Source organism: Saccopteryx leptura, chromosome 7 (genome assembly GCF_036850995.1).
Source record: "Saccopteryx leptura isolate mSacLep1 chromosome 7, mSacLep1_pri_phased_curated, whole genome shotgun sequence".
Lineage (NCBI taxonomy): Eukaryota > Metazoa > Chordata > Mammalia > Chiroptera > Emballonuridae > Saccopteryx > Saccopteryx leptura.
In genome coordinates, this window is record NC_089509.1 from 117,289,280 (window position 1) to 117,315,639 (window position 26,360).

The following is a 26,360-nucleotide window of genomic DNA, read 5'->3' on the forward strand; positions in this document are numbered from 1 at the left end:
CGAATTTGCTACAAGTTTTCCATTTGGGGAGGATCCAGGAAGACCAGTTCATTCGTGTCCTCCCTCTAGGGATGACGTGGTGGCCTGCCGTGAATTTAAGGTCCCGGGAGGTGTAGGGCGTGAGTGGAGGGATCTGGAAGGGGGCACCGTTCACCATGTACCACCTTACCTGACTGTCTCCGCTGACGTTCAGTCAGCCCACCTGCCCGCTCCTTGTCACCCTTCTTCTAGTACTGACATTGTCGGGCAGGCTGTGAACACTGTGTTCTCCTCCCGCGCGCGCCCCCGCCCAGGAAGCTGGGACCACTGCATCCCCAGGCTAGAGACCCGCCTGTGTGCCACATCGCAGCTGTTCAATAGTTATCAATTGAATAAATGTACCCATTCAAGTTCATTCTGTGGTCTTCCTCCAGAAGGGATTTGGGGGGGGGGGGGACAGTAACAGGAGACCCAAAAGCCGGATGTGCCGCCCGCCTGCCTGGCTCTGTCCCGTGTCTGTCACCTGTTCTGAAATCACCCAGGAAACCCAGGCGATGTCCTCGTCCTAGGAGCGTGACAAGCCTGACTCTGTCATCACAACAATTGCCAGGACTTGATAATTAATTCACTTGTAAAATGCCTTGAAAACATGAAAGTGATTTTTGTGTTGACGTTGGGTTTCTTCTGAGTCTCCCACTCGCCGTTCATGTTTCCTGTTCTTACAAAAACGATATCCTGCCCCCCCTTGTAAATCTTTTTCTGTGTGCGATACAGTTGCATTAGGTAGGAGGTTTTAGTATTTTGGGGGGGGGGGGTGTTATTATTATTATTATTGATAAAGCAATGTCTCTTAGGACCCAGAGGACTGGTTGGAACCAGCATGCCGGAAGCCGAATCCTGGCTGAGCTGTGCAGACCGGGAAGGCTTGTCCTCACCTCTCTGCACCTGGTTAAATTATCTGTCGAATGCTAGGGATTCTGGAAGGTCCTTTTCCTCCTTGGCATTTCTCTGTTTACGATACCGTGGCGTCTCTTCCGGAGTGAGGCGGATATGCCTGGTCTTAATTTACGGATGGTTCCTGCTCTTTCGCTAAAGGACGCTCTCTCCACCTCGGGCCACGCGCTGCGGCGATCGGTCGCGGGGTTCCCGTGGGCTTGTCACGCCGGCCCCCTCCCTCTGTTACACTCTGCTCCCTGCACGTCAGTCATCCAGATCTGACTCGGAGGCATTTTGATTGAGTGGCACGATGTTCCTCCCTCCCTACTTTAGTTTAGTTTTGTTCTGATTTAGGCTGTCGGTGGAATTGCTTTGATATTTGGAGACGCTTTGCTTTGGGGAGACGTTCTAGAACTAGAAATTTCTAAACCTTGAGATAGTCGGTTCAGGACCAACCTCTGGACTAACCTCTGTGCCGGGCACTGATAGGGGACCGAGAGGCAGAGCCGGCTCCGACACTCCGGCCACCAGAAGTGCCACTGCGTGGGGGAAGGCGGCCGCGTCTCTGTTTGGGGTGTGCTGGATGGGAGGTGCCCGGCGGACACCCAGGGGAAGGACGTCCTGTTGGGAAGGAGAAGGGAGGACTTGAGCAAGTGGGGAAGTGGAGGTACAAGCTGAGCTGAAGGCACAGTTGTGACGCAGGACCCTGCCGGGCACGTGTGGTGAGAGCCATCATGGTCCCACCTACTGCGCCGGGTGCCACAGGCACGCTGGGGGCAGCCCTGCCCTGTGCCACCGCAGTGACGACCTGTCCGTGCACCCTGCGCTAGCCCGCTCGGGCTGCCGTAACGCACGCCCCAGACCGGGGACTCCAACAGCAGAAATGTGTCGTCACACTGTGCGAGAGGCTGGAAGTCCGAGGCCAGGAGTGGGCAGGGACGGTTTCTCCGAGGCTCCTTGATGCTTCTTCCTGCCTCGTCTTCACATCGGCTTTCCTCTGCGTTGCTGCGTCCCGACCTCTTTTAAGGACGCCAGTCGTACTGGGTCAGGGCCTCCTTTAAGCAGAATAACCTCTTTCCAGGCACCCTCACGTTATTAAGTGCAAGAGGGGGGGAGGGCCTTAACGCACGCACTGGGGGGGCTGTAATTCAGCCCATGACAGCCGTCATCCGAGTCCGCTGATGCTGATTCAGTAAAGGCTGCGGAAGCCGAGAGCCCGTGGCCGGAGCTCAGGACTGCACGGTAAGGGGGTGTTCTCCGGCGTGGTGGAAAATAAGGGTACAAGAAGGGCATGTCCGGGAGAAAGGAGAGAATTTGCCAGTTTTAAATAAAGTTGGTGCCTGCCGAGTGCTTCAGGCCCTGTGGCTGGGCCCACAGTCTGGTGCTGTGAAGGGGCCAGATAGCAAGTGTTCTAAGGTTTGCGGATGACCAGGCCTTTTCTGTATGCACGGACCCCGACCACGGGCAGGGTGGAAGCGGCCACACGTATGAGTGAATGTGGCTGTGTCCCGATGAAACTCTGTTTACAAAAGGAGGCAGGAGGTGAGGTGTGGCTCGCAGGCCAGACTGCTCCAAGTACAGTGTTCCCAGCACTCGGGGGGGGGGGGGGAGGCTGGCATGGGCAGCTCCCAGGGAAAGGGGGTGTGAGTGTGGTCACAGAGCTTGCAGAGGTCAGCACGCTGCCCTGTGCGGGGATGGAGGGTGGGCAGGAGGAGGCTGTGCGGACACTGCCCCCCTCAGGACAGTCACTGCCCTGAGTGAATTTCCACTCCCTTGGGTCCAGGCATGTCCTTGGAAAAGTACGTCATTTGTTGTGCGCAAGGGTCAGCTTCGTGTGACGAGGGGGCAGGCGTGGGGTGGATAGGGTTCCTCTCTGGAAGAGCAGGAAGCTAGGAGAGACGCCTCGGTGGACCGTTTTCCGCAAGGAGCTGGTGACAGGGGAGGACATCCCGCTCTTTGTTGACGGCCTTTTGCTCCCCAATTTCCAGTGATGAGATTCCATCCACCTGCCACCCACCCAGATTGTGTTTTAGAAAGTCAGTGAAGCCCTAGCCGGGCAGCTCAGTTGGTTAGAGCATGTCCCCATACGCCAAGGTTGCCGGCCCAATCCCAGGTCAGGGCACGTACAAGACTGTATGATTAAATGGAATAACAAATCGATGTTTTTCCCTCTCTCTCGCTCGCGCTCTCTCTTCCCCCCCTCTCTCCCCCTCTCTCTCCCTAAAATCAATCAATCAAAATATTTTAGGCCCTGGCCGGTTGTCTCAGTGGTAGAATGTCAGCCTGGGGTGTAGATGTCCTGTGTTTGATTCCCAGTTGGGGCACATAGGAGAAGCACCCATCTGCTTCTCCACCCCTCCCCCTTCCACTTCCCCCCTCTCTTCCCTTCCTGCGGCCATGGCTCAATTAGTTTCAGCAAGATTGCCCCAGCTGCTGAGGATGGATCCGTGGGCTCGCCTCAGGTGCTAAAAATAGCTCAGTTGCCAAGCAACAGAGCAACGACCCCAGATGGGCAGAGCATCACCCCCCTAGTGTGCTTGCTGGGTGGATCCCAGGCAGGGTGCATGCGGGAGTCTGTTTCTCTGCCTCCCCTCTTCTCACTTGATAGTAATAATAATAATATATATGTGTGTGTGTTTGTTTTCTTAAGTCAAGCTTAAGTAAACCACAAGTTTAACACATGTTACGGGGGAAAATATTGATTAGAATAAAAGTAACAAATGCATATATGAAAGGCGAGGGAGTGGTGATCCTACTCTGGGTCTCAGTTAGGATGCCAGCCTCTCTGAGACCTCTTAGAAACCCATAGACCCTTGACTTTCTGTCATGAGAATCTGTTCAAAAGTGTTACGAACGCCAATCCTCAGATGCTGAGGAACCAGAAGCAGGTGTTCATTAGAGAACCAAACAAGGATACAGACCTCAGGTCTTACTTTATTATTTACTTATTTATGTATTAATTAGAAGTAGAAATACTAAATATTTCTGAACTCATGTGGATATTTTAAGCCATGGGAGGGGGAAAAAAAACCACTGTTGTCTTTTTAAACTTGGTGATTAGGCAGCTGCCGGCACCCCCTGCAGGACAGCGGGACAGTTCCATTTACATCCCTGCTAAATCACACCACGCTCTTCCCCTCGACTTGCCGTCAGATGGGCGCGTGGCCGCCAGAGGCGGTCGAGCAGATGAGCAATGCCGTCCCCAGTGTAGCGCTCTGTGCTCCCTGGATGTGCGCGGGCGTGAGCTGATTTTTACGTGGGGGGCGGGGCGGTATGCAGCCGTCCTGTCTCCCTTCCACGGGGGACGCTGGCCATTAAATGCCCCCAACCCAACCTCCCTACCCCTCCCCATGTCATGCCGATCTCTGTGCCAGCAGATGCCAACGCCACCTGCCCCTCCAACTCGAAACAAAGACAGATTTGACTGGTAAAGACACCCCCCCCCCCCAGCCCCGTCTCCAGTTCCCGGTTCCCAGTCCCCTGAGCAGCCAGTAAGTCGTTGTTGGTAAATAATTGCTATCGAGCGGACTTTTAATATAAATTTATGAGTGGTGTTTTATCACAGCTTGGGGCTGCAGCAAGCCCTGAGTGATGGATTTCAGGTTGCACTTACATTCATTACATTAACTTTGTAAGTTATTTAAAGCTTGTACACTTCACATTGCTTTTGGCTCCCCGTGACCCTTTGGGACTTGGGCGAGGAAAGCACATGACTAATAAGGAGACCACAGCCAGGAGACAGTTCTGCTCTTTGCTCTGCCCATTAGGAAAAGTTCCTCATGCAAAAAAAAAAAAGGGAGGGGGGACGTGCCTGCCTGGAATCTGATATTTGGGTCGTCGATCATTGAAGTCACCCACTTTCGGGTGCATCAGTAAATTAGGGGGTAGCAGTTAGCTCCACACTCACCATTTCCAAGTGACAGAGGAGAGTAGTGGTTGAGCCGGCCCAGAGCCCCAAGTCTCTTGCTGGGTGATCAACCGAAAGATGTTAACCCTTAGAGAGCGGTGTGGAGGGAGGAGGTGACGCACAGAGGGGGCCCCGCTCCGGTGTGACGAGTCTAGTCCACGACGCTTCTGCGGTGGTTTCCTGTTGCGGGCGATTAGCCCGGACCCTCGTGGTTCAGAATAACCATTTCGTGATTTCCCAGGGTTCTGTGGGTTAGGAGTTCGGGCCAGGCACGCTGGGGACAGCTCGTGTCCGCTCCCCGAGATGCGCTAGGGCTGGCGTGTCCTGCATCCATCCTTTGCTCACATGTTTGATGCCAGCAGGTCGGTGACAGTTCTGTGTCCGAGACCTCAGAGTCTCTCTCTTTCCAGTCTCTGCGCACAGGGCAGTCACCAGATCAGATGCTCTAGAGCTGTTCACCGGAAACCTTTGTCCCCTGATTGACCAATGTCACCCCATGACATTTAATTTCTAAATTTAAAAAAAAAAAAATCTTCTGGGTGCCCCTTGTATCAAATGACCATCCATTCCTTTAGACAAGACCCAGTCCGCAGCTCCTTATGTCTAAACCCACGAACCTCCTCTGATTGGAAGGGTCCGTGAGACCCTCCTTCCGTCTGCAAAGTTCTTGAGGTGAGTTCGACCACCAGTCCTTGGTGGCGGGTCTGTGTTCTGAGATCACATCTGCTGACACCGCCTGGATTTGGTCTTCGTGCTGAGGCCAGTTCTCACTCGGAGAGTTTCCCGCCGGCAGAAGCTGGGGGTGAGAAGCTCCTTTCTCTCGGGGGCCCAGTCCCGAAAGGCTCTGATTGGAAGTGCCTTTTCTCAGCCTGCTTGAACACGCCCTCCTCTCCAGAGTCTCAGAGCCAGCAGCCAGCCTGCCCCGGAGTCTCCTTAGCCAGGCGCGTGCTCCCCCCGGGCCCGGGTCTGAGGTCATTCTGCCGGCCGGGGCACGACTCAGGCCCCGTCTCCGACCTCGGGTTTCGTCCCTGTCCGTCCAGCCTCCTCGGCCAGCTGCCTGGTTCCACGCCTGTGCCAGCCACATGGTTTTGACTTTTGTTACAGACGCACAGGAGGCTGGTCTGTTTTTTCTCAGCTATGGCTGCCTAAGGGTCGAGAACGTACTGAATGGAGAAAACCGTTTTACTCTCCTAGCTTGGTGGTTCAGGACCACGGACAGAGCACAGCATCCCTTCTTGGTCAGAGCTCGCTCAGCGGAAGCCGGGGGATCTCTGAGGGTCTGAACCCAGTGCGGGCAGCGTCACTCTCCTAGCTTGGTGGTTCAGGACCACGGACAGAGCACAGCATCCCTTCTTGGTCAGAGCTCGCTCAGTGGAAGCCGGGGGATCTCTGAGGGTCTGAACCCAGTGCGGGCAGCGTCACTCTCCTAGCTTGGTGGTTCAGGACCACGGACAGAGCACAGCATCCCTTCTTGGTCAGAGCTCCCCCAGCGGAAGCCAGGGGATCTCTGAGGGTCTGCACCCAGTGCGACAGCCTCACTCGGGCTAGTTTTGTTGTTGTTGTTGGTTCCAGTGCGCCTGGGCATTTCCATGTCAGTGTGGGATGGTCTACACAGGGGCACGAAGACCTCAGCTCACGGGGCACTGGGAGCTCCCCGAGACCGGTACCCAGCCGGTGGTGCACGCTGGGGAGGTTACACACGCTCTCTGAGCCTCAGCGGCCCCGTCTGTAAAATGGGGGTGACCCTAGCCATCACCATCACGTCCTCCGTAGGCTCGCCGTGGGTTAATACTTCAGGCTCGTAGACAGCAGCCCCTGGCTCACAATGAGCTCCCTCTTGTTTTGAAATACTTTTTAAAGAAAATAGATGTGTGAGTGCCCGTGACAGTCAGACAAAGCCCCGACTATAATTGATGTCTCCATTGTGATGGCCGGTCAGCGAGGAACCGTCTGAAGCAGGAGACGGGGCCACGCGTGTCCCAAAGTGGCGTCTGAGGGACAGGCTGAGGATGTGCTCTGACATGCTGCCGTGCGGCTCTGCCCAGGGTCACGCGGGATCAGAGAGACTTAGAATCAGAAGGGCCATTTCCGCTCGCTGAGGGGAGCTGCCCGCCCCGGGTCTCGGGCAAAGAGCCTTCTGGCCTCTGTCATCTCCTGACCAGTGGGATCATGGCTTCGTAGCCGTTCAGAGTTGACAATGAGCTATTTTTAGGGCTTTCCGTTTTCTCGGTTCTTCGAGTAGAAAGCCTGTGAGTGCGGAAGGACAAAAGCTTGGTGTGGGGGGTCTCGCCCCCTTGCGGTGAGGACCTGTGGACCTGTTCCGGCTGCCTCGGTAGAAATGTGTCCCAAGGAAGGGGGTGATGGCTTCACTCCCTCCCCTCCGCACTCGGGGTGGGGGGGTCCCGGGTGCAGAGGAGAGTGTCACGTCACGGTGGCAGAGACCAGGAACCTTTTGCTTTGGGGAGAGTCTGGGACTAAGGAGAGGCTGGCCTGGGTGGCTGCGTAGCATGGCGTCTCCTTGGTCCCTGAGGGTAAGGACGTGTTGGGGAGACGCTGCACTCTCAGTGCGGCTCCCGGGGTACAGACCAGGCTCACTCCCGGAGGGCGGCGGACCCCTGCTCGGGCACTCAAGCTGTCCTGGGCCACCGGCTCCCTGACCCAGGGTCGCCCGAGCCAGGACTGGGTGAAACCGGGCGAGGGTCATGCGGAAATACCAGTCTGAGCATCAGGATGAAACGGTTTCTCCCCAGATGTCTCCTTGCGGCTCTGATATTATAGGGACTCTCCCTTGGGAGAGATTGTCTTAAAAATCAGTGTTCAGAATTAATTGAGGCAGAAAGGAGAAAAGAACGCAAAAGCAAAAGAGGGCGTGTTTTCACCTACAGAAAGCAGTGTCCTGAGTTGCCACTTGAACCTCTGGTGACAAAAGTCCTGCTCGCCTGCCACTCCAGAAGCCCCAGCCAGGCCGCCGAGGAGAGAGCTCTGTCGCCCGGGCTTTTCGGAACGGGCTCCCTCTGTTGTTGACGGGGAGGCGGGATGCATCTGCTAGCTCTGCGTCCTGGGTCGGCTCCCCCGTTTGGAAGGTTCACACGTGCGCGTGCGGAAGAGGCTTCTGAGGTCGGAGCGGTTGCGTTCTCTCCACAGTCCGCGGCGCTCTCGGTCGGGACGGCCCTGGGGAAGCTGGGGTCTGTCGGTGGCTGTTGTAGGTGACTAGGATGGAGGGCCCAGGTGGCCCAGCTGTGGGAGGTCCAGCGCCTTCCGTCCCCGCTCCTGGCTTCTGGTGACTCTCGGCCAGAGGGCACAAACAGTGCCCGCCCAGCGCCTTCCGTCCCCGCTCCCGGCTTCTGGTGACTCTCGGCCAGAGGGCACAAACAGTGCCCGCCCAGCACCTTCCGTCCCCGCTCCCGGCTTCTGGTGACTCTCGGCCAGAGGGCACAAACAGTGCCCGCCCAGCGCCTTCCGTCCTGCTCCTGGCTTCTGGTGACTCTCGGCCAGAGGGCACAAACAGTGCCCGCCCAGCGCCTTCCGTCCCCGCTCCCGGCTTCTGGTGACTCTCGGCCAGAGGGCATAAACAGTGCCCACCCGCCTGCCCACCTCCGGCCTGCAGACTCGCTCGCTTGACCTGTCGTACGCGCAGACAGGGTGCGCTCCGTGGCCAGGACTGTAAAGTGAGAAGCCGCCGTCTTCCCTCCTTCTCATGGGTCGTCAGGAAACGGTGACACAGACACAGAGTCACCCGCTGCTTCCCCCGGAGTCACCGCCCCGCACATCCAGGGCGCACCCACGGGAACAGGTGACGCCGTCGTGTCCGAGCTGAAATACCCCACCCGTGACGCGGGTCCTGCCTCCTCCGGTTCACAGCGGCCCTGCTCACCCCACTCCTGGCGGTTCTCAGTGGGTGTCACGGGGTGTGTCCGTGTGAGATGATGCTTCTCTGTCCTCTCGCTGTCCCCGCACAGGCGGGCATTGGGCTGGCAGGACTTGCCAGGATCCTGAGCCCTTGGGGGTTGGTATCTGTGCTCCCAAAGGAGGAGCTGGCGGGTCAGGACTGAAGGCTTCAGGCCAGGCTGAGGCGGGGACCCACTGTGGTCATTGTCCTTAGGACCGAGCAGCCCGGTGAATGATGAGGGCAGGACGGCTGGGCCCAGTGCTTCCCGTCAGCTGACTTTACTTACCTGTGTGGCTCGGCTGTCTGTGACAAGGAGCCATCATAACCCTGCCACCCTGACCTGTCGCTTATTGGGGGCAAGTGAGAGAGGGAGCATGACACACTTAGAAACAGGTCAACATGTGTTAGCACTCGGGCCACCGGAGGAGGAGTGTGTCTCACCTGGTCCGACTCCTCCACAGGCTGGTGGCTGGGCCCGTGGACTTGGGAACAGCGGTGACGTGGGGGACAGGGCCCGTGGACTTGGGAACAGCGGTGACGTGGGGGACAGGGCCCGTGGACTTGGGAACAGCGGTGACATGGGGGACAGGGCACATGGACTTGGGAACAGCGGTGACGTGGGGGACAGGGCCCGTGGACTTGGGAACAGCAGTGACGTGGGGGACAGGGCCCGTGGACTTGGGAACAGCGGTGACGTGGGGGACAGGGCCCGTGGACTTGGGGACAGCGGTGACGTGGGGGACAGGGCACGTGGACTTGGGGACAGCGGTGACGTGGGGGACAGGGCACGTGGACTTGGGGACAGCGGAGACGTGGGGGACAGGGCCCGTGGACTTGGGGACAGCGGTGACGTGGGGGACAGGGCACGTGGACTTGGGAACAGCGGTGACGTGGGGGACAGGGCACATGGACTTGGGGACAGCGGAGACGTGGGGGCAGGGCCCGTGGACTTGGGGACAGCGGTGACGTGGGGGACAGGGCCCGTGGACTTGGGGACAGCGGAGACGTGGGGGACAGGGCACGTGGACTTGGGAACAGCGGTGACGTGGGGGACAGGGCACGTGGACTTGGGAACAGCAGTGACGTGGGGGACAGGGCACGTGGACTTGGGGACAGCGGAGACGTGGGGGCAGGGCCCGTGGACTTGGGAACAGCGGTGACGTGGGGGACAGGGCACGTGGACTTGGGAACAGTGGTGACGTGGGGGACAGGGCCCGTGGACTTGGGAACAGCGGTGACGTGGGGGACAGGGCCCGTGGACTTGGGGACAGCGGTGACGTGGGGGACAGGGCACGTGGACTTGGGAACAGTGGTGACGTGGGGGACAGGGCACGTGGACTTGGGAACAGCGGAGACGTGGGGGACAGGGCACGTGGACTTGGGAACAGCGGAGACGTGGGGGACAGGGCACGTGGACTTGGAACAGCGGTGACGTGGGGGACAGGGTGGCTGAGGCTCCGTCTCCACAGTCTTCCTGGGGACTGGGATGGGCTGGGTAACAAACACAGTGGGTCCGAGGCTGGCATACAGAAACGCGGCCCCTAGAATGCCAGGTGTCCTTCGGGCCCCGCTGACGTTTGCAGAATTTGAAGAGGACATGTCATCAACATGACTCTTGCTGGGAAACCATAGAACTTATTTAGGACAGTCATGATTTGGACTGTCTAACCCTGGCTGGTTGGCGCAGTGGTAGAGCCTCAGCCCAGAGTATGGTTGTCCCGGGTTCAATTCCCAATCAGGGCACACAGGAGAAGTGCCTATCTGCTACTCTCCCCTCTCCTCCCCCTCTCGCTTCTCTCTCTCTCTCTCTCTCCCTCTCCCTCTTCCTCCCTCCCTTCCTCTCCTCCTGCAGCCATGTCTCGATTGTAGCGAGTTGGCCCCTGGCACTGAGGATGGCTCCATGGCCTCCGCCTCAGGTGCTGAGCAACAGAGCAGTGCCCTGGATGGGCAAAGCATCGCCCCCTAGTGGGCATGCCAGGTGGATCCTGGTCGGGGTGCATGCGGGAGTCTGTCTCTCTGCCTCCCCTCTTCTCACTGAATAAAAAAAAAAAAATCTAAAGATTTGGACTTTCACCAAGAAAATGTGTCCTCCTGGCGCCAGAACAAAGCAGCCTGCTTTAGCTCCCCACTGACGTCACCTCTTCATGTCACCCCCTGGTTGGAATGTTCCCCTTTATCCCTGAGGAAGCGAGTCTTTCTGGCCCTCTCTGGGGAGAGGAGAGGAGTGGGTGTGGGGTTTGCTCATGGCCGTGCCAGCCAGCCAGCCCCCTTCCTCGGAGGCCTGGTGGGCGGCAGGAGAGGCCTGCATTGCAGCTCTCAGCTACCGGTGACACCACGGTGACTGAAATATTTCCCCCCAGAAACAAGTGTTTAAATGGTGATGAGAGGCCTCGGCTGCCTCGTGATCCATTCTTTTCGTGGCATTTGGTATAAAAAACAAACAGACAAAAAACCCAGTATTGTCACAATATTGGTGATGAACTGGAATTGGAACTTCATTGTCACATAAAAATGCTTCCTTGGTTCCCCCCTTCCCTCTGTGCTGTAGTTCCCGGTGGAGGGGGGCAGTGTCACGGGATTAGAAGGTCACTGGAAGCGGGGCAGCTCCCAAGGGCACTCAAGGGCGCGTCCCCTTCTTCCGGGTAGAGAACCCCGTTCCAGACCTAGGGCTTCCCTTCCGCCTCCGTCGGGCGAGCAAGCGAGCTCCAGTCTCGGGCTTTCTTGGTGGCAGTTAGGATCCCGGGAGTCTGTCAACAGACAGCAAGGAAGGAGGGCCCTTCGGTTTACGCGGACGGGAGGTAGAAGGGTCCCGAGTTGAGAGCTCCAGCTGACATGGCCTGGGCAGGGCGGGGCAGGCGTGAGCCCCGACGGGAAAAGAAAGTGCCAGGTCAGGGCCGTGGGCCTGGCAGGGCTCGGTGCCGGCCAGCGGGCTCCTCGGCCCAGGAAAGGTCCGAAGGTTTGCGGGGAATTGGTAGTTACAGCAAGAACGGATTCTCATCGGTCGTCTAAGGACGGTGGGAGGAGGCGTGCTTCGGTTGTGTGTGTGGGTTTCGAAGTTGGCAATGCTTTTCAGGAAGCCATTAACACGGTTTCAGTAAAATGGATTTAAGTAAATTATACATAGTTCATCCACTGCATGTGCAAAGGAAATTTCACTTTTAATAAGCTCAAATGAAATACTCTCAGTTGCAAATAGCGTGAGGTAAATAAAGAATACAATTGATGTCTTTTTTTTTTTTTAGAAAAGGAGAAATAAGTTTCCTTTCTTTTTTCTCACGTACCTATGGGCGTACCATGTGTGCTTATGTAGGAAAGGTACCATGTTGTACATCACGGGTGGTTAGTAAACTATCTGTTAGGATACAGTATTACCAAATCAAGTTCCACACTGGCATCCACCAAAGGAAACTGGCTGAATATATGTATGTATGTATATACATTGTATATAAAAGAGGAGGAAACTGAATGACCAGCCTAAAACTAAGTGTGATTTGCATTTAAGATGACAAAGTTAAAATGAAAGTTTAAAACAAAAGACACATTTGTTTGAATGACCTGTGTGCCGACCTCTGGAGAAGCGAGACGTCACTCACCTGTCTCCCGCTCCTTCTTCCTCGCAGGGCATGCTGCTGAAACGAAGTGGCAAGTCGCTCAATAAAGAGTGGAAGAAGAAGTACGTCACCCTGTGTGACAACGGCGTGCTGACCTATCACCCCAGTCTGCACGTGAGTATCGCCCCCGTGGACCACATGGCAGGCACGGCCCTCTCAGGGTGTAGTCTGCATGCGGGGGCGGGGGGCGGGGGGCTGGGGGGAGGGTGCTCACAGCAGGCATCGGGCCCTTGTCTCCGGGGCCCCTCGTGCCCGATTTGCTCTCCTGCTCCATCCCAAGGTGAATACTCTGCCCCTCACAGGCTGTTGGACCCGGTGTCTTTCTCTTCCTCGCCCCCCCCCCCCCCAGCGGTTGATCTGATTGGTGGCCCTCTCATGAATGCTACGGGGAATTTCCGTAGAAGGCACAGACAGAGTGGCGTGGTAAATCAGAGTACACAGCGCAGGGGCCGGGAGTGAGAGAGCAAAGGAGGGAAGCGACCATCTACCGGGAAACCTATCTAGGGACGCGGCCGCGTGGGGGACCCGGGACCCAGAACCCAGATCTGCAGCTGAGCGGCTGGGGGCAGAAATCAGTCCAGTGCATCCGTGACTCGGTTTAGGGACGCGGTCGCGTGGGGGACCCGGGACCCGGATCCACAGCTGAGCGGCTGGGGACAGAAACCAGTCCAGTGCACCCGTGACTCGGTTTAGGGACGCGGTCACGTGGGGGACCCGGGACCTGGATCCGCAGCTGAGCAGCTGGGGGCAGAAACCAGTCCAGGGCATCCGTGACTCGGTTTTTCTCGCCAGATATATCGGAGCATGTGCCAGCTCGTCCGGCGAGAGGGGCTTTTCTCTGTGTGTGAATAAAATCTGTGACATTGGTGGTTGATAGAAAATCGATGAAAATCAGAATTAATCCTCTTATGGGGGGGGGGGGTGCAGGCATTCCACCCATGGCGAGTTTTTTTAGAACGCGTGCTGACGAAGCCTGAAGATGGGGCGTGCGCTCCATGGCAACGCATTCCGTGAATCTTCCACGGATATTGTCTTGATTCAAATAGATCGTGTTAGCTGCCCCGTTGTGTTAAGCTTTTCACTTAAAAATTTAAATTCTTTGAAAACTCCAGAGTTACAGACAAGATGTTAGGAATAAATGTTTCAAAGAAAGTGAAAGTCACCCCCATAATACCACCTGGAGAGCGTGGCTGCCAGGCTTTCGGGGGGGGGGGTGCTCCTCTGTCCACAGCGTGCGCTCACCTGCGGGGGCTGCCGGTGGCCCCCGCTCCCAGGTGACGATGGGCCCTGGGCCCCGTCCCAGGCCAGCAGGTCAGTGGAGTTGCATGCTGCCGTCCTCAGCGGCTGCAGAAGCTCCGTCTCATGCAGACATGCCCAGGTGGATGGAACACTCTCTCCAAAAGGGACGCTGGGCAAATACATTTACTCTGAGTTGTTTATGCTGAGTGACTAGTCCACGTCGTCTGTCTGCGTCTGTGCCCACATGCGTTTCCCTCGGACAGACTCCTCCCACGCAGCCGCCCTCCTGTCCGGAGCTGTCCGGGGCTGGCTTTGATGGCTCTGGGGCTGAGTTGCCGACTCCCTGGGAAGAATGTGTTTTATCTCCTCTGGTGACGTATCGGGGAGCTTTCCCCACTGCACCCCCGTGAGCATTTACGCTAAAAAGTGAAGGATAGGCCCCGGCCGGGCAGCTCAGTTGGTCAGAGCATCATCTCGAGGTGCCCAGGTTGCAGGATGGATCCCGGGTCAGGGTTCATATAAAAGAATCAGCCAATGAATGCATGAGTAAGTGGAGCAATGAGCTGATGATTCTCTCTCTCTAAAACTCAACATTAATAACATGATTTCTAAAAACAGACACATCATATAGTGTATGTTTATATGCATATACACATATATAACATACATACATGTATGTATACATATTCATGTATAAGTTAATATCAGCACAGTAGGTAACAGGCGGCACCATGCTGGGTGTGTGCCCCCCATTCCAGAGCCATGTTAGAAACCAGGACTTTGGGGTGTCCAGACATGTTTCTGATGTTGATGGGAACACCTCCCTGGTGTCGGTCCTTGGCTGTACTGAGGAAATCCCTTTGTGCTGGGTTTATTTTGGGTTATCTAGGGTCTTGAGCCAGGTTGCTTCTCCGGGTAGCCTCCACGTCAGAGACACAACACCAGCCCCACGAGGCCCGCCCGAGACCAGGCTGCCATCCCGGTCCCCAGCCCCCGGCGCCCAGTTCCTGCTCCTCGGAGCCCCGTGGCCATGGGGGTCTGCTCGGGGTCCTGCCCACCGGAGCCCCGTGGCCGTGGGGGTCCTCTCGGGGTCCTGCCCACCGGAGCCCCGTGGCCGTGGGGGTCCGCTCGGGGTCCTGCCCCTCGGAGCCCCGTGGCCGTGGGGGTCTTCTCGGGGTCCTGCCCCTCGGAGCCCCGTGGCCGTGGGGGTCCTCTCGGGGTCCTGCCCACCGGAGCCCCGTGGCCGTGGGGGTCCTCTCGGGGTCCTGCCCCTCGGAGCCCCGTGGCCGTGGGGGTCCTCTCGGGGTCCTGCCCCTCGGAGCCCCGTGGCCGTGGGGGTCTTCTCGGGGTCCTGCCCACCGGAGCCCCGTGGCCGTGGGGGTCTTCTCGGGGTCCTGCCCCTCGGAGCCCTGTGGCCGTGGGGGTCCTCTCGGGGTCCTGCCCCTCGGAGCCCTGTGGCCGTGGGGGTCCTCTCGGGGTCCTGCCCCTCGGAGCCCCGTGGCCGTGGGGGTCCTCTCGGGGTCCTGCCCCTGCACTGCCTCTCCCCCGACTGGTCAGAGAGCAGAGTCCTCATGGGTGACCAGGGGAAAAGGGGGACAACAGTGTGTACCAGACAGCTCCGGCAGGAGCCTAACGCCTCCTTTTCATCCCAACCTCTGGATTATGTCATCACAATTAGGTCTTCAAAAATCCTCCCACACAGACTTGGTCTTGTGATAACCTGGTGTCTGGTCTTTTTCTTTTTTCTTTCTTTTTTTTTGGATGTGTGCACGGATATTATTGGCACACGGGAGAGAAGCAGGGTACGGCTTGGTTGCATAATGGCGTGGCGAGCCAGAGCCAGGGCCATCGCCAAGTGCAGGTCTGTCCGCGCCAGGGTCCTGGGAACTGAAGTCACCAGTGCAGGGACATAGCCCCCGACAGGCGTGGCTCAACCAGGAGCGACTGGACTTGCTCGAGCGCGGAGAGATGGCAGGGTCCTGTTGTCACCTCCGCCGACTCTGTTGTCACCGCCGAGCTTTGGAGGAAAGGTGGGGGGACAGTGAGTCGGGTCTGTTCTCTTGACGGGTGCCAGGAGAGGGTCTCTTCTGTGCTGGGTCATTGGCGGGGGTCTTTGGTTTGTGCCAAGAGGAGGCGTCCAGGGCTCATGTGTGGGCAGAGTCCAGACGTTTTTGTGAGGAGGACCCTGAGTTTGTTCACGTGAAAGAAATAAAAAAAAGCAACAACAAAAAACAAACCAAACGTCAGCAGCGTGAGGAATCAACAACGGCTTCGTGGGGCTGGAACGGAGGCGTCTGCAGAAACGAACGCCCCGCGAGAAGGAGGTGCAGGCCCACACTTGGACCCACAGAGCTGTGGGCAGCAGAACTAGCTTTTCATTTGTTTTCTGCGGAGAAAGCGCTCAAGGAGTGCCGGACCTCAGTGGCCTCCCAAGTCGGCATCCCCCACCCCCACCTCCCGTCAGAGGCCTCCCTGCCTTCCTACCCGGTCCCAGGTGCTCCTCAGCCCGTCTCTGGGGAATTCCTCCTGCTGTGCAGGCAGAGGGGGCCCCGGTGTGGCACCTGCGGGTATGATTTCCACTCCTGCCGCCGCCCCATCTCTGTCCTGGCGGCCTGGAGGTGGCTCTGCGGAGCGCTGTGATTGCTGGGGTGACTTCCCTCCTCTACCTTGGCCTCCACCTTTCCCCTCCCTGGGGACTCATCCAGGAAGACTTTGCAAGTCACACTTCCCGAGGCGGTTTCCCAAAGCCTGCCTCCCCTGAACTTTCAGACCCGCGCGCGTGTCTGGGTATCTCCACCAGGGCGGCACCCTGCCTGCCGGCCCGGCAGGCGTCCCAAAGCCCACCCACCGTGCCCTGAGTAGCCATCTTCCTCTTGTTCTGGTTATTTCACCTGGTGACGCCCATTGTAGGAAGAGAAGCCCTCCAGGTGGGAGGGGGGCTTAAGGTCGATGGTGTTTTTATTTGTTGGTTGGTTTTTTGTGTTTTTTTTTCTTTTAAATTGTGACCAAATAACCATAATATACAATTTTATGTTTTAAGTTGAGCCCCAAGACCACGTTTAAGCGTCCCTTCAGGAGTGCGACGTCTATGCCCACCGTTGCTCAGCCGTTCTCCAGAACCTTCCTTCTCCCCACCCCCAGCCCCTGGCTCCCACCCTTCTACGTGCTGTCTCTGTGGCGTGACTCCGAGAGCGCCCAGTATGAGTGGGAACCATGGAGCGTGCGTCCTCCCGGCACTGGCTTGTCCAGGTGTCACCAGGTGTTAGCCTGGCTCAGGATTTCCGGCCTCTTGAAGGCTGAACGGCACCCCGCTGTGCGGACAGACCAGCTTTTGTTTATCCGTCCCTCTGCCGGGGGACGTGTGGCTGGCTGGCTTCCTCCTCCCCGCTGCAGTGAACGTGGGTGTGCAAATACCTCTCGGGAGCCGGAGGTTTTAGTATAAAAACTAGGACGAGGAGATGACCGTCTGTAAGCAGGGCCCCGATCGAGAGAGACCGCCGGGACATGAGCAGGATCGGGCCGTGGACGTAGAGGATTATGGAGGTTTAATAACCTGCATGGTGGTCCAGAACCCATTTGAATGAAAACAAACCCCCTCCCACAAAAAAAAGAAGAATGAAAACACCCACCCGCCCTGCTCACATGGGGTGTTCCTGTGTTTGCTGAGGGCCTTGTTGGCTGGAGGCATGGGGGTGAGAGTGGAGGGGGGCTGTCCCTGCCTGAGCTTTGGGTGAACACGGACGTCATTCTGGCCTTGAGCCCACCAGTTTCAGAGTGTCAGTGGCCTCTCCCATATATCAGTACTCAGCCCCCGGGGAGCGTACTGCCATGGTGGTATCCGTATTGATCTCTACCACTTCTGTTAGATAAAACAGCTACTGCAAAGCTCAGACCTGTTCTTACACATCCGCCAAATAGTTAAGATTCTCTATCAAGGTCGTATTTCTACCCTAGGAATCCCTGGTTTACTTTCTGTAGCCACTGGGATTTGGGAAGTGTTTAGGATTTACCAAGAAAAGGGCCACAGTGCTTGCGAGGTGTCTCGGTGAGACCAGACAGGAAAAAAAAAAATGAAGCCTTCCTGTCCCTCTGTGTCAATTAAACAGCCAAAGAGCTTAGACTTCTATTTTTTTCTACATTGAAAAATTCTTCCCTCTTGCTTTTCTGAATTAAAATAAAAAAATGAAGTATACGTGTGTGTGTGTGTGTGTGTGTGTGTGTGTGTGTGTGTGTGTAACTGTAAACATGTTGATGTAACCTTGTAGCTTGTGGATTTGAGTCCTCAAGCTTCTAGCAGAGTTGACGGGACACTGTCTTTTATTTGTGTGGTATTTCTTCTTTGTTGCCAGTTGGTATCATTTTGTTTTCCTTTGTGTTACTATTATTATTATTATTATTATCTTTGGTCTTCTGAGTGTTACTAATTGTGGCTGGAGATGCTTGCAGAAGGTAGATCAGTCAGAACCATCCGTTTTCTCCCCCGACAGCCCCTCCCGAGAACTCAGTGGGAGAGCCCGGACACGGCCAGGGTGGGGAGGGGAGGGGTGGGGAGGGGAGGGGGTGCAGAATGGGACCGGGCCTCCACTCCTCGGCTCAGAAGTTGCATCTCCTCATTGTGTTTTATAAGTATCTCCCTCTCTGCCACCGCGCGGAACCCGATCGCCGGTAAATTGCGCTGAGGCCTCTCGCGAGGAAGTGGGGTGGGGGCGCGGTGGGGGTCGGAGAGACCCCTCTTCTCAGGTGTGTGTCTGCGCCCGTGGCCCCGAATGGAAACCAATCAAGGTGCGATTTATGTTCATTAAAGGACTTGTCAAAACTGAAAAATTTTCTAATCAACAGCCGTCTGGCGGCGGCCCCCTCGGTGGCTGGGAGGGCCGCCTCCTCGGGCGGCTATTTGCCTGTTACAACTCTGGGCGAAAATCCGCTGATGATTACATTAGGCTAAGCTGCCGAGTAAATGAACCGTGTCTTATTTAGGTGCCGGGAGCTGCAGCGTGGCCCTGCCCTGCAGGGCACTGGATGGCGCTTTATGGCTTTAAAATTAGTGCGGCTTCCCATTTGCTGCGGGGCGCTGCCGGTTCTGCTTTTGAACTCCGTAAGCAAAGGGAAGGGGGCCTTTTGTTTCCCGCAACCCGCCCCCCCACCTCGTGCTTTCTCCCCTTGCATTTCAGCAATTTTGTTTTGCATCTTTTCCAGACGGCGCTTTGCAATAAAAATGTCTGACTGCCATCGTCGTTGCCTCCCCCACCAAAAAAGAAAAAAAAGAAAAAAAAGGGGGGGGGAATGTCAGACATCGACAGAGTACAATATTTTTTTACTCTATACTTTGAAGTGAGAAATAGCTTTGCAGGACACACGCATGCACACACGGACACACACGCACGCGCACACGCACCCTGTCTCCGTGGCTTTTTCCTGTCAGAACTTCTCCCCTCCCTTGGGGAAACGCCCACGTGAGGTCAGAGGGCAGCCACCTCCGTACTTGGAGGGGACGAGAGCCACCAGAGCTAACGTCTGCTGCGGGCTTGGAGACCTTCCGCCCACTTCATATATGATCACCATGCGCCCTCACAACGGTCCCCCAAAGAGGCCGGGATGGGTGTGGTCCCTCTTTTTAAAAGATGTGGACATGGGGGACCCTGGGATGATGAAGTACTGTGCCCCTGGGTGCTTGGGTCCCGAGGGATGGAGGGCAGGCCCCAGGCCTAGAAGAAGCTGGCCGTGACTTCTCCTGGCTGACTGATCGAGTTTGGGAAACCAGAACCTTCTCTCGCTCAGCGAGTCGACCGCTGTTCGTTGGAAACGAATGGGATTCCATTACCTTGGACCTCTTTGGCGGGCAGTAGCGTTGGGGAAACGGGGTACCGCCTATCAGAGCGACACGTGGGGGCAGGGAAGTAAACAGTAAGACTTCTGACAGGCCCAGCGAAGGTTTAAACACGAGGAGGAGCATTTACGTTTCTGTGACGGGCAGGAGCTGCAGTGGGCGTTCCCCTGTTCCCGTGAGCTGCGCCCCACGGTGGAAGAAAGACCTCGCGATCGTCAGCGCTCTGGAGGACGGATGTGCGCCCTCCCCGTCTTAAAAACCCGTCTTCTTCAGTGCTGCGTGTTCTAGCAGACTCATCCCGAGAATCGCGGGTTTTGAAGAGCGTCAGATGAGACTCGGGGTCATTAGCCTTCTGGTGGCGATTCCTGCACAACTCAAAACCTCCAAGATCCAACTACCGGTCCGGTGGTTTCGAGCCCCGTCTAATGAGTGACACAGTCACAGAGCCCAGGAAGGATGCCGGATCCTGGCTGCTCACGGCCCTGAAGTTGGCTCACGCCCGCCCTGGGGAGGGGTCCAAGGTGACCGAGAAGACAGGAAGCCGTATCTCGTACCCTACGCACTCGTTTTGTGCAGGCTGGGTGTGGACACGCGCAGACGAGAACTGGTAACAGTCAGTTGAACCTAAAGTGAGAAAAACCCTTCCTGCCGTGGACAGGGCAGTACACTAGGTCGATCAAGACAGTTACCGTCAAGAAGCAAAAGGTGTATTCATAATTCAGTTAGGAATTTCCTGCTGTGTTGACTGATGTTTATAACAACCATTACCCCGCCCCCCACCCCCACCGGGCTACACTTGGACTTCCGCCCACGATGTAGGAAGCACATGGTTTTGGAGGGACTTGCCCCGGCTGTGGGGTCTGAACGCTCCGTCCCACGTGCAGCCTGCCCACGGACCCCCCCGGGAAGCTTCGCCGGCCGCCTCTCGCCACGTCTCTTACGGGGCCCCATAAAGCGCCTGCTAACCGAAGAATCCGGTCTGTGTCCCGTGAGATGTGCCGTTGGCCCGACCCCTCCTTCCTGGGGTGGCCACACATCACCCTGACGTGTGTTCCCCAAAGGCGGGTCAGGAAGGCTGGCCGGGAGCCCGCTCCGGAAGGGCAGCTCTGGGACTGTCGTCCGGCTTTGGGAAACGCAAACGCGGTGGTTTCTCACTCGGCCGGAAGCGGCCCCTGCCTCGTCGTCGAGACGGCGGTCCGTTGCAGAGAGGAGGAGTTGTCTTTATTCATTGTTATTGTTATTTTCTTGGACATACGTCATCTGAAAGGATGCGGCCGGAGGGGTTTTCAGAGTTCTGCTCCGTTCCCGTCGTGGCGTTAGGCGTCACTCTCCCCTGTGACCATGACCGTGTAGGGGGCTGTCGTTTATGACTCGTCAACGCTGGGCCTGGCCGTGTGCCTGGTCCCTCTGACGGGGCGGCATTAGGTGTGTCTTTGCAGATCCGTGTCCTCTGAAAACGGTACTAGATGGAGTGTGGGAAGGGCGGTGCGTCCAACAATAGCTGCTCTTATGGACTTTTTTTTTCTTTTTTGAGCCCAGAAGTAAGGGTTTGTAGTAATAGAACTGACACCCTCAACTGTGTCATCTTGGGACCTGGACGGTCATGAAGTGCAGTGAAGATAGGGAGTTAGGAGTCACTGTCTTGTCTCCGGGGGAAGTCGGGTCTGAGGACCGACTGACCGTTCCTGGTTTGCCCACTCAGGTCCAGCTCGTGTGCCCAGAGTTGTCCCCTCAAAGCTGTGGCTGCTCTGTGACCCTCCGGTGGCCCCAGGGGTTCTCAAACCTGCCGGCCTCGGGGACCCCTTCTCTCCTAAAAGCTGCGGAACCCGGGAAAGAGCTTCTGTTTCTGTGGCGGAAACCTACTGATACTGATCACATTCGCCACTAAAACCGAGAACAACTTGAAATATTAGTTTAATTCATTTACAGTAACGATATTAAACCGTCCATGATGTAACGTTGTTCCGTGAATAAGGTTTTTACGAGGAAAGAACATCCTGAGAAGAACGGCACCGTTTCGACACTTTCGTTTTGAAGCCCTCGGATGTCCGGTCTGGTGCGAGACGGCCGGGTTGCCGCCTCTGCTGCTGCTGCTGCTTTGGTCCCTGGTGACGTGTTGTTTTGGTGACAGTGTCTGAAGAAACTCTGGCCTGACACAGACGTTTTGTTAGAAATGGGAGGAGTGAGCATCTTCCCAAAGTGCAGAGCTGGTTCGATCCCCGGTCGGGGCCCATCCAGGAACTGATTGATGTTCTCGTCTCCGTCTTCTTTCTTTAAGAAAAAGGAAAAAAAAATGGGAAGAGTGTATGACACGCCATTTCAGGTCACTGTGGACGTTCTTCTTGGATACGACACCGACCCTCAACGTGTGACAGTGTCCGAAAGCTTAGGGATGCCGTGTGGCCTGGGGGCGGTGTCACCACACCTCTCCTGGACCCGTCCTGCCCTGCAGTGGCTTTCCTCCACGCGTCAGTCACGTCAGGGCCGCTGTTTAACCGGGGTACACGGGCTTCCACGTGGCGACACGTTTCGTCGCCTCGTGCCACCAAAATCACCCGCACGTCACCACCGAGCTCGTCGGAAAAGGCTCCAAGCACCCGGAAGGTGTCACACGTAGGGTGAGACCTGCAGGTTTAGAAAATTCTTACTGTCATGGGAAAGCTCAAATTTTTATCATTGGCCACAAAGACTGTTTTCCAGAAAGTATCTGCCAGCCCGACCTGGGGTGGCGCCGTGGATATTAAAGTGTTGACCTGGAACGCTGAGGTCGCCGGTTCAAAACCCTGGGCTTGCCCGATCAAGGCACATCAGAGAAGCAAGCAGTGAGCAGCTAAAGTGAAGTGACTATGAGTAGATACTGATGCTTCTTGTTCCCCCCCCCACAGCCCCCATAAATTCAGTAAGTCAAATATTAAAAAAAGAGAAAGAATCTGCACGTACTCAAGACTGAATAATTAGCCTGACCTGTGGTGGCGCAGCGGTAGAGCGTCGGCCTAGCGTGCGGAGGACCCGGGTTCAATTCCCGGCCAGGGCACACAGGAGAAGCGCCCATTTGCTTCTCCACCCCTCCGCCGCGCTTTCCTCTCTGTCTCTCTCTTCCCCTCCCGCAGCCAAGGCTCCATTGGAGCAAAGATGGCCCGGGCACTGGGGATGGCTCTGTGGCCTCTGCCTCAGGCACTAGGGTGGCTCTGGTTGCAACATGGTGACGCCCAGAATGGGCAGAGCATCGCCCCCTGGTGGGCAGAGCGTCGCCCCCTGGTGGGCGTGCCGGGTGGATCCCGGTCGGGCGCATGCGGGAGTCTGTCTGACTGTCTCTCCCTGTTTCCAGCTTCAGAAAAATGAAAGAAAAGAAAAAAAAAGGAAAAAAAAAACAAAAACAAAAAACCCTGGGCTTGCCTGGTCAAGGCACATATGGGAGTTGATGCTTCCTGCTCCTCCCCCTGTTCTCTCTCTATCTTTCCCCCTCTCTCTCTCTCTCTCCCCTCTCTCTCTAATAAAAATGAATAAATAAAAAATGACATAAATCCTTTAAAAAAAAAAGACTGAATAATTAAAAGTCTGACACAGTCTTTGTTTTAAGTAAAATATGTCATCCCAGCAGAAAGTGGCTAGTTCAGCTTGCAACTCAAACGGGCTGCAGATCACCACCAGAGATTTTGCAAGATGTGTGCTCAAGAGCTGAGTTCTTTGTTGTTGTTGTTTTCAATGTTGTTGTTGTTTTTGGAGGGGGCGGTTCTTAAGAGCAGTTTGAAGGGAAACTGTTCTGTGTGTATTTGGAGAGTGTGGCACTGGTGTCGCTGCCTTGACCGGTGCTAAGGGGCCCATGTCTGATTCCCTCATCCATTGCCTTTACGCTGAAATCATTTGAAGTGTTGAAATTTTGCATCAAAGCAAATCTCAGCACAGTGGAAAAGGCAGGCAGCGTCTTGGAATTGTTTTAAAAATAGTCCTGAACTTGTGATGTTTCCCACCGCCTCCCGCTAGGGTGTCCAGGACCACAGTTTGAGGACTGCTGAGCCAGATAATGGCGAGAGGAAGAGCCCAATGAGACTGACCAGGGCCAAAAAAAGACCAAAGCAAAGATCAGTGTGTCCCAAGTTATCTAACTGAGACAAAATGTTACAGATGAACGTAAGATATTAAATCTCCCACCGCTGACGGACGGGTGGAAACCAGAATTGTTTGGGGGAAGACCTCCCTAACAGGGACAGAGATGTCTATTACTTTTTCCCCGTTGTTTAATTACGAAACGTCTTAATACTTAAAAAAAAAAGGTACAGGTAAAACCAGACTGATGTGGGTTGCGTCCTGCGTCTCTGACAAGAGTGGGTGTTCAGAGCACGTCTGGACATCGAGACGCCGAACCCACCCCACCCCACCCCCGTCTGGGTGGTCCAGTTTAGCTTGGAGGTCTTGTTAACTGCTTTCTGATGCCCCTCCGAACACATCAAACCATCTTTCACCAGACAGCCAAAGGTAACGTCCAGGCGGGAGGCAGTGCGAATCAATACAGTAAGAGTATTTTTAGGGACTGTTGATGGATGGCTGTGTTCCGAGCTCAAACTTCAAGTGCCATGGGCCCCAGAGCTGACTAAGATGAAGTCCCCATTTACTGAGAACGGTATAGGTCCTCACCCGCGCAGAGGGCTCTGGGGTCACCAAGACAGGCCAGGCGCGCCTTCCGCACGTGTGCGTGTGTGCGTGTGTGTGTGTGCGCGCGCGCACGCGTGTGCATGTGTGTGTGTGAGTGTGAGTGTGTGCGTGTGTGCTTAAGCAGCCTCGGGCAGTATTTTGATGCAGACTTTGTGCCATCTCCTTGCGGGACCAGCGTCACCCACCTGACAGTCTCCCAGTCCTGGTAACTCGTAACTGTGAGAGGTTTTAGGACAACGTTGTTCTGCAGCCAGTCAGTTAATGCTCCGTGTCGGGGGACCCGGTGTGCTGACACGCTAAGGGCGGCACAGCCCCTCTCGGGCGGGAGGGGGCCGCCCCACAGACGGCGGCAGGGCCGGGGAAAGCGCTGGGTCTCCTCAGTGCTAGTGCACAAGCAGGCTTCTCTCCTTGCACCTCATTTGCATCTGGGACATCAATTAGCATGTTTGTTGAGGCTAATTGAATGAAACTCAATCATAGCTCTTAATTGCTTGACTATGTGAAAAGAAATCACATTAATGCAGCTAATTAAGTGTACGGCAATAGATGCAACATAATTAGGAGCGAGATGCAAAAAAACAAGGGGTTGGCGAAGGTGCGGAGCCGGCGCGAGGGGGGGGCGGTACGGCGTGCGGAGCCATTCGCCTCTGGACTGGGTCCCTTTGCTCCAGCGCCAGGCTTGGAGAGACGTCCTCCACTGCCAGGAACATGGACAACTTGAGAAGAAAAATGCAAATAGGTTCGCAATTACTACTTTTTCAAGCTGTTGAGGGGCAGGGGATGGCACCTCTGGGGGGCCTGGCTCTTGAGGGGCCCCCGGGACTTGTTAAGTGCTGTTTAAAAGTACTTGGCTTTGAATTACCCTCATGCCTTGTTAAAGGGTGTTTTTTTTTTTTTTTCTTTTCCCCTTTTATCTTCGATCAGCATTTTCTACAAGGAACCGGGAGCTGGGTAGTCTCCGCGGCATTTGCATATCAAAATCGAGCTTGCCGTCTTTATTTTACCCAGGGAGGTCCCTCCCCGCCATCAGGCCGCGCAGCCCACTTCTGAGAGGGTGACATGGTGTAGTGGTTGTAGCTCTAATTCCTCCTCTACCGGGGGCCCCCGAGAGATGAAAAGAACCAGCTCTTTTTAGAGCCGGGAGACTCGGGTGTCCTCCGCCCGTCGTGGGAGAAGGTGGGAGCCACAGACTCGCCTTACAGCCCGTTTCCGCGGCGCTTCCTGAAAAGGCTTTCATGGCGCAGGACGTGCCTTTTGTAAAGTTTTTAAAAACTGGAGTGGCTTGAACTATAAAAATGGCCAAATGTATATTCTGGAGATTTTTTTGATTTTTTTTTTTTAACAGCTAGTTCTTGTGAAGTTTCAGCGCCTGAGTAACTCACGCAGGAGAACAGACCCCCCCCCCAAAACCCCACTCCCGGCCCACGCGGAGTCGGAGATAAATGCGTTTTTTTATTTTTCAGCATGCTCAAACCCAAAACAGAGCGGGCACTCGGTGGATTTCTATAATAATTTTAAGTAAAATGTCCTGGTTATTGTGTGTGAAAACGTGCCCATTAAAAGAGCCCACGCTGAGTCTTAGTCACTCTCTGATTAGCCTCATTTTAGAACCCATAAGCAATAAATGCTCAATTACACTCCTGTTATTGTATTTTAATTTGTTAAGAATCGGCATTAGAGAAAAAAGTTATGCACCAAGTTGATATTTTTAAGGGAGTGGCTAGCTATGCAAGAAGGAAAGTCATTACTGTTCCCAGCCTTAGTTTCAGTTTTGAAACTTGGTTTTGCATTTTTTTTTGGTGGGTTTTTGGTTTGTTTGTTTGTTTATTGGCGAGACATTAATGGAAGCCAACGAAAGATGCTCGAGAATGACCTTTTTTGTAATGACCTTGACCCTTAGCCCTGCACTGACCAAAGGTCACACTCTTCTTTGTGTGTGACTTCTCATTGTCATCCTCAATGCCCCGAGCCTGGTCATGAGTCCACCTGTGTTTTTCCTCCCAGTCTGCCCGTCCTGTGGTCTGATTTAATGATAATAACTTTCTTTATGTCTTCGGTCCACATCCTTTCAAAAACCACAGGTTTTTTTATAGTCAGTTATATTTGGGGGGAGTTTTCCAAGCATCTGGAGTTCCATGTGAAGCCTTGGGTCTGTACCCAGCTGGACACAGCCTCCCCTGCCCCAAACCCACGCCTCTCCTCCGAGATGGCCGTGGCTCACCCTCCACCCCGGCCACCAGCCTGCCCTGTGGACGTTGGGGTGACCTTCCCCAAGCCGCCCCTAGGAGCTGAAACGCACGGCCCGGCCAGCCCTGGGGT

At 55.7% G+C, this 26,360-nt stretch overlaps 1 protein-coding gene across 1 annotated transcript in view; it reads left to right on the forward strand.

Moving 5' to 3' along the window:
* AGAP1 (ArfGAP with GTPase domain, ankyrin repeat and PH domain 1) overlaps window positions 1-26,360 on the forward strand; it is a 322,164-nt gene that overhangs the window by 171,629 nt on the left and 124,175 nt on the right. The window contains exon 11 of the mRNA XM_066346522.1: window positions 12,332-12,436. Coding sequence (XP_066202619.1) covers window positions 12,332-12,436 — 105 coding nt within the window. The remainder of the gene's footprint in view (window positions 1-12,331; window positions 12,437-26,360) is intronic.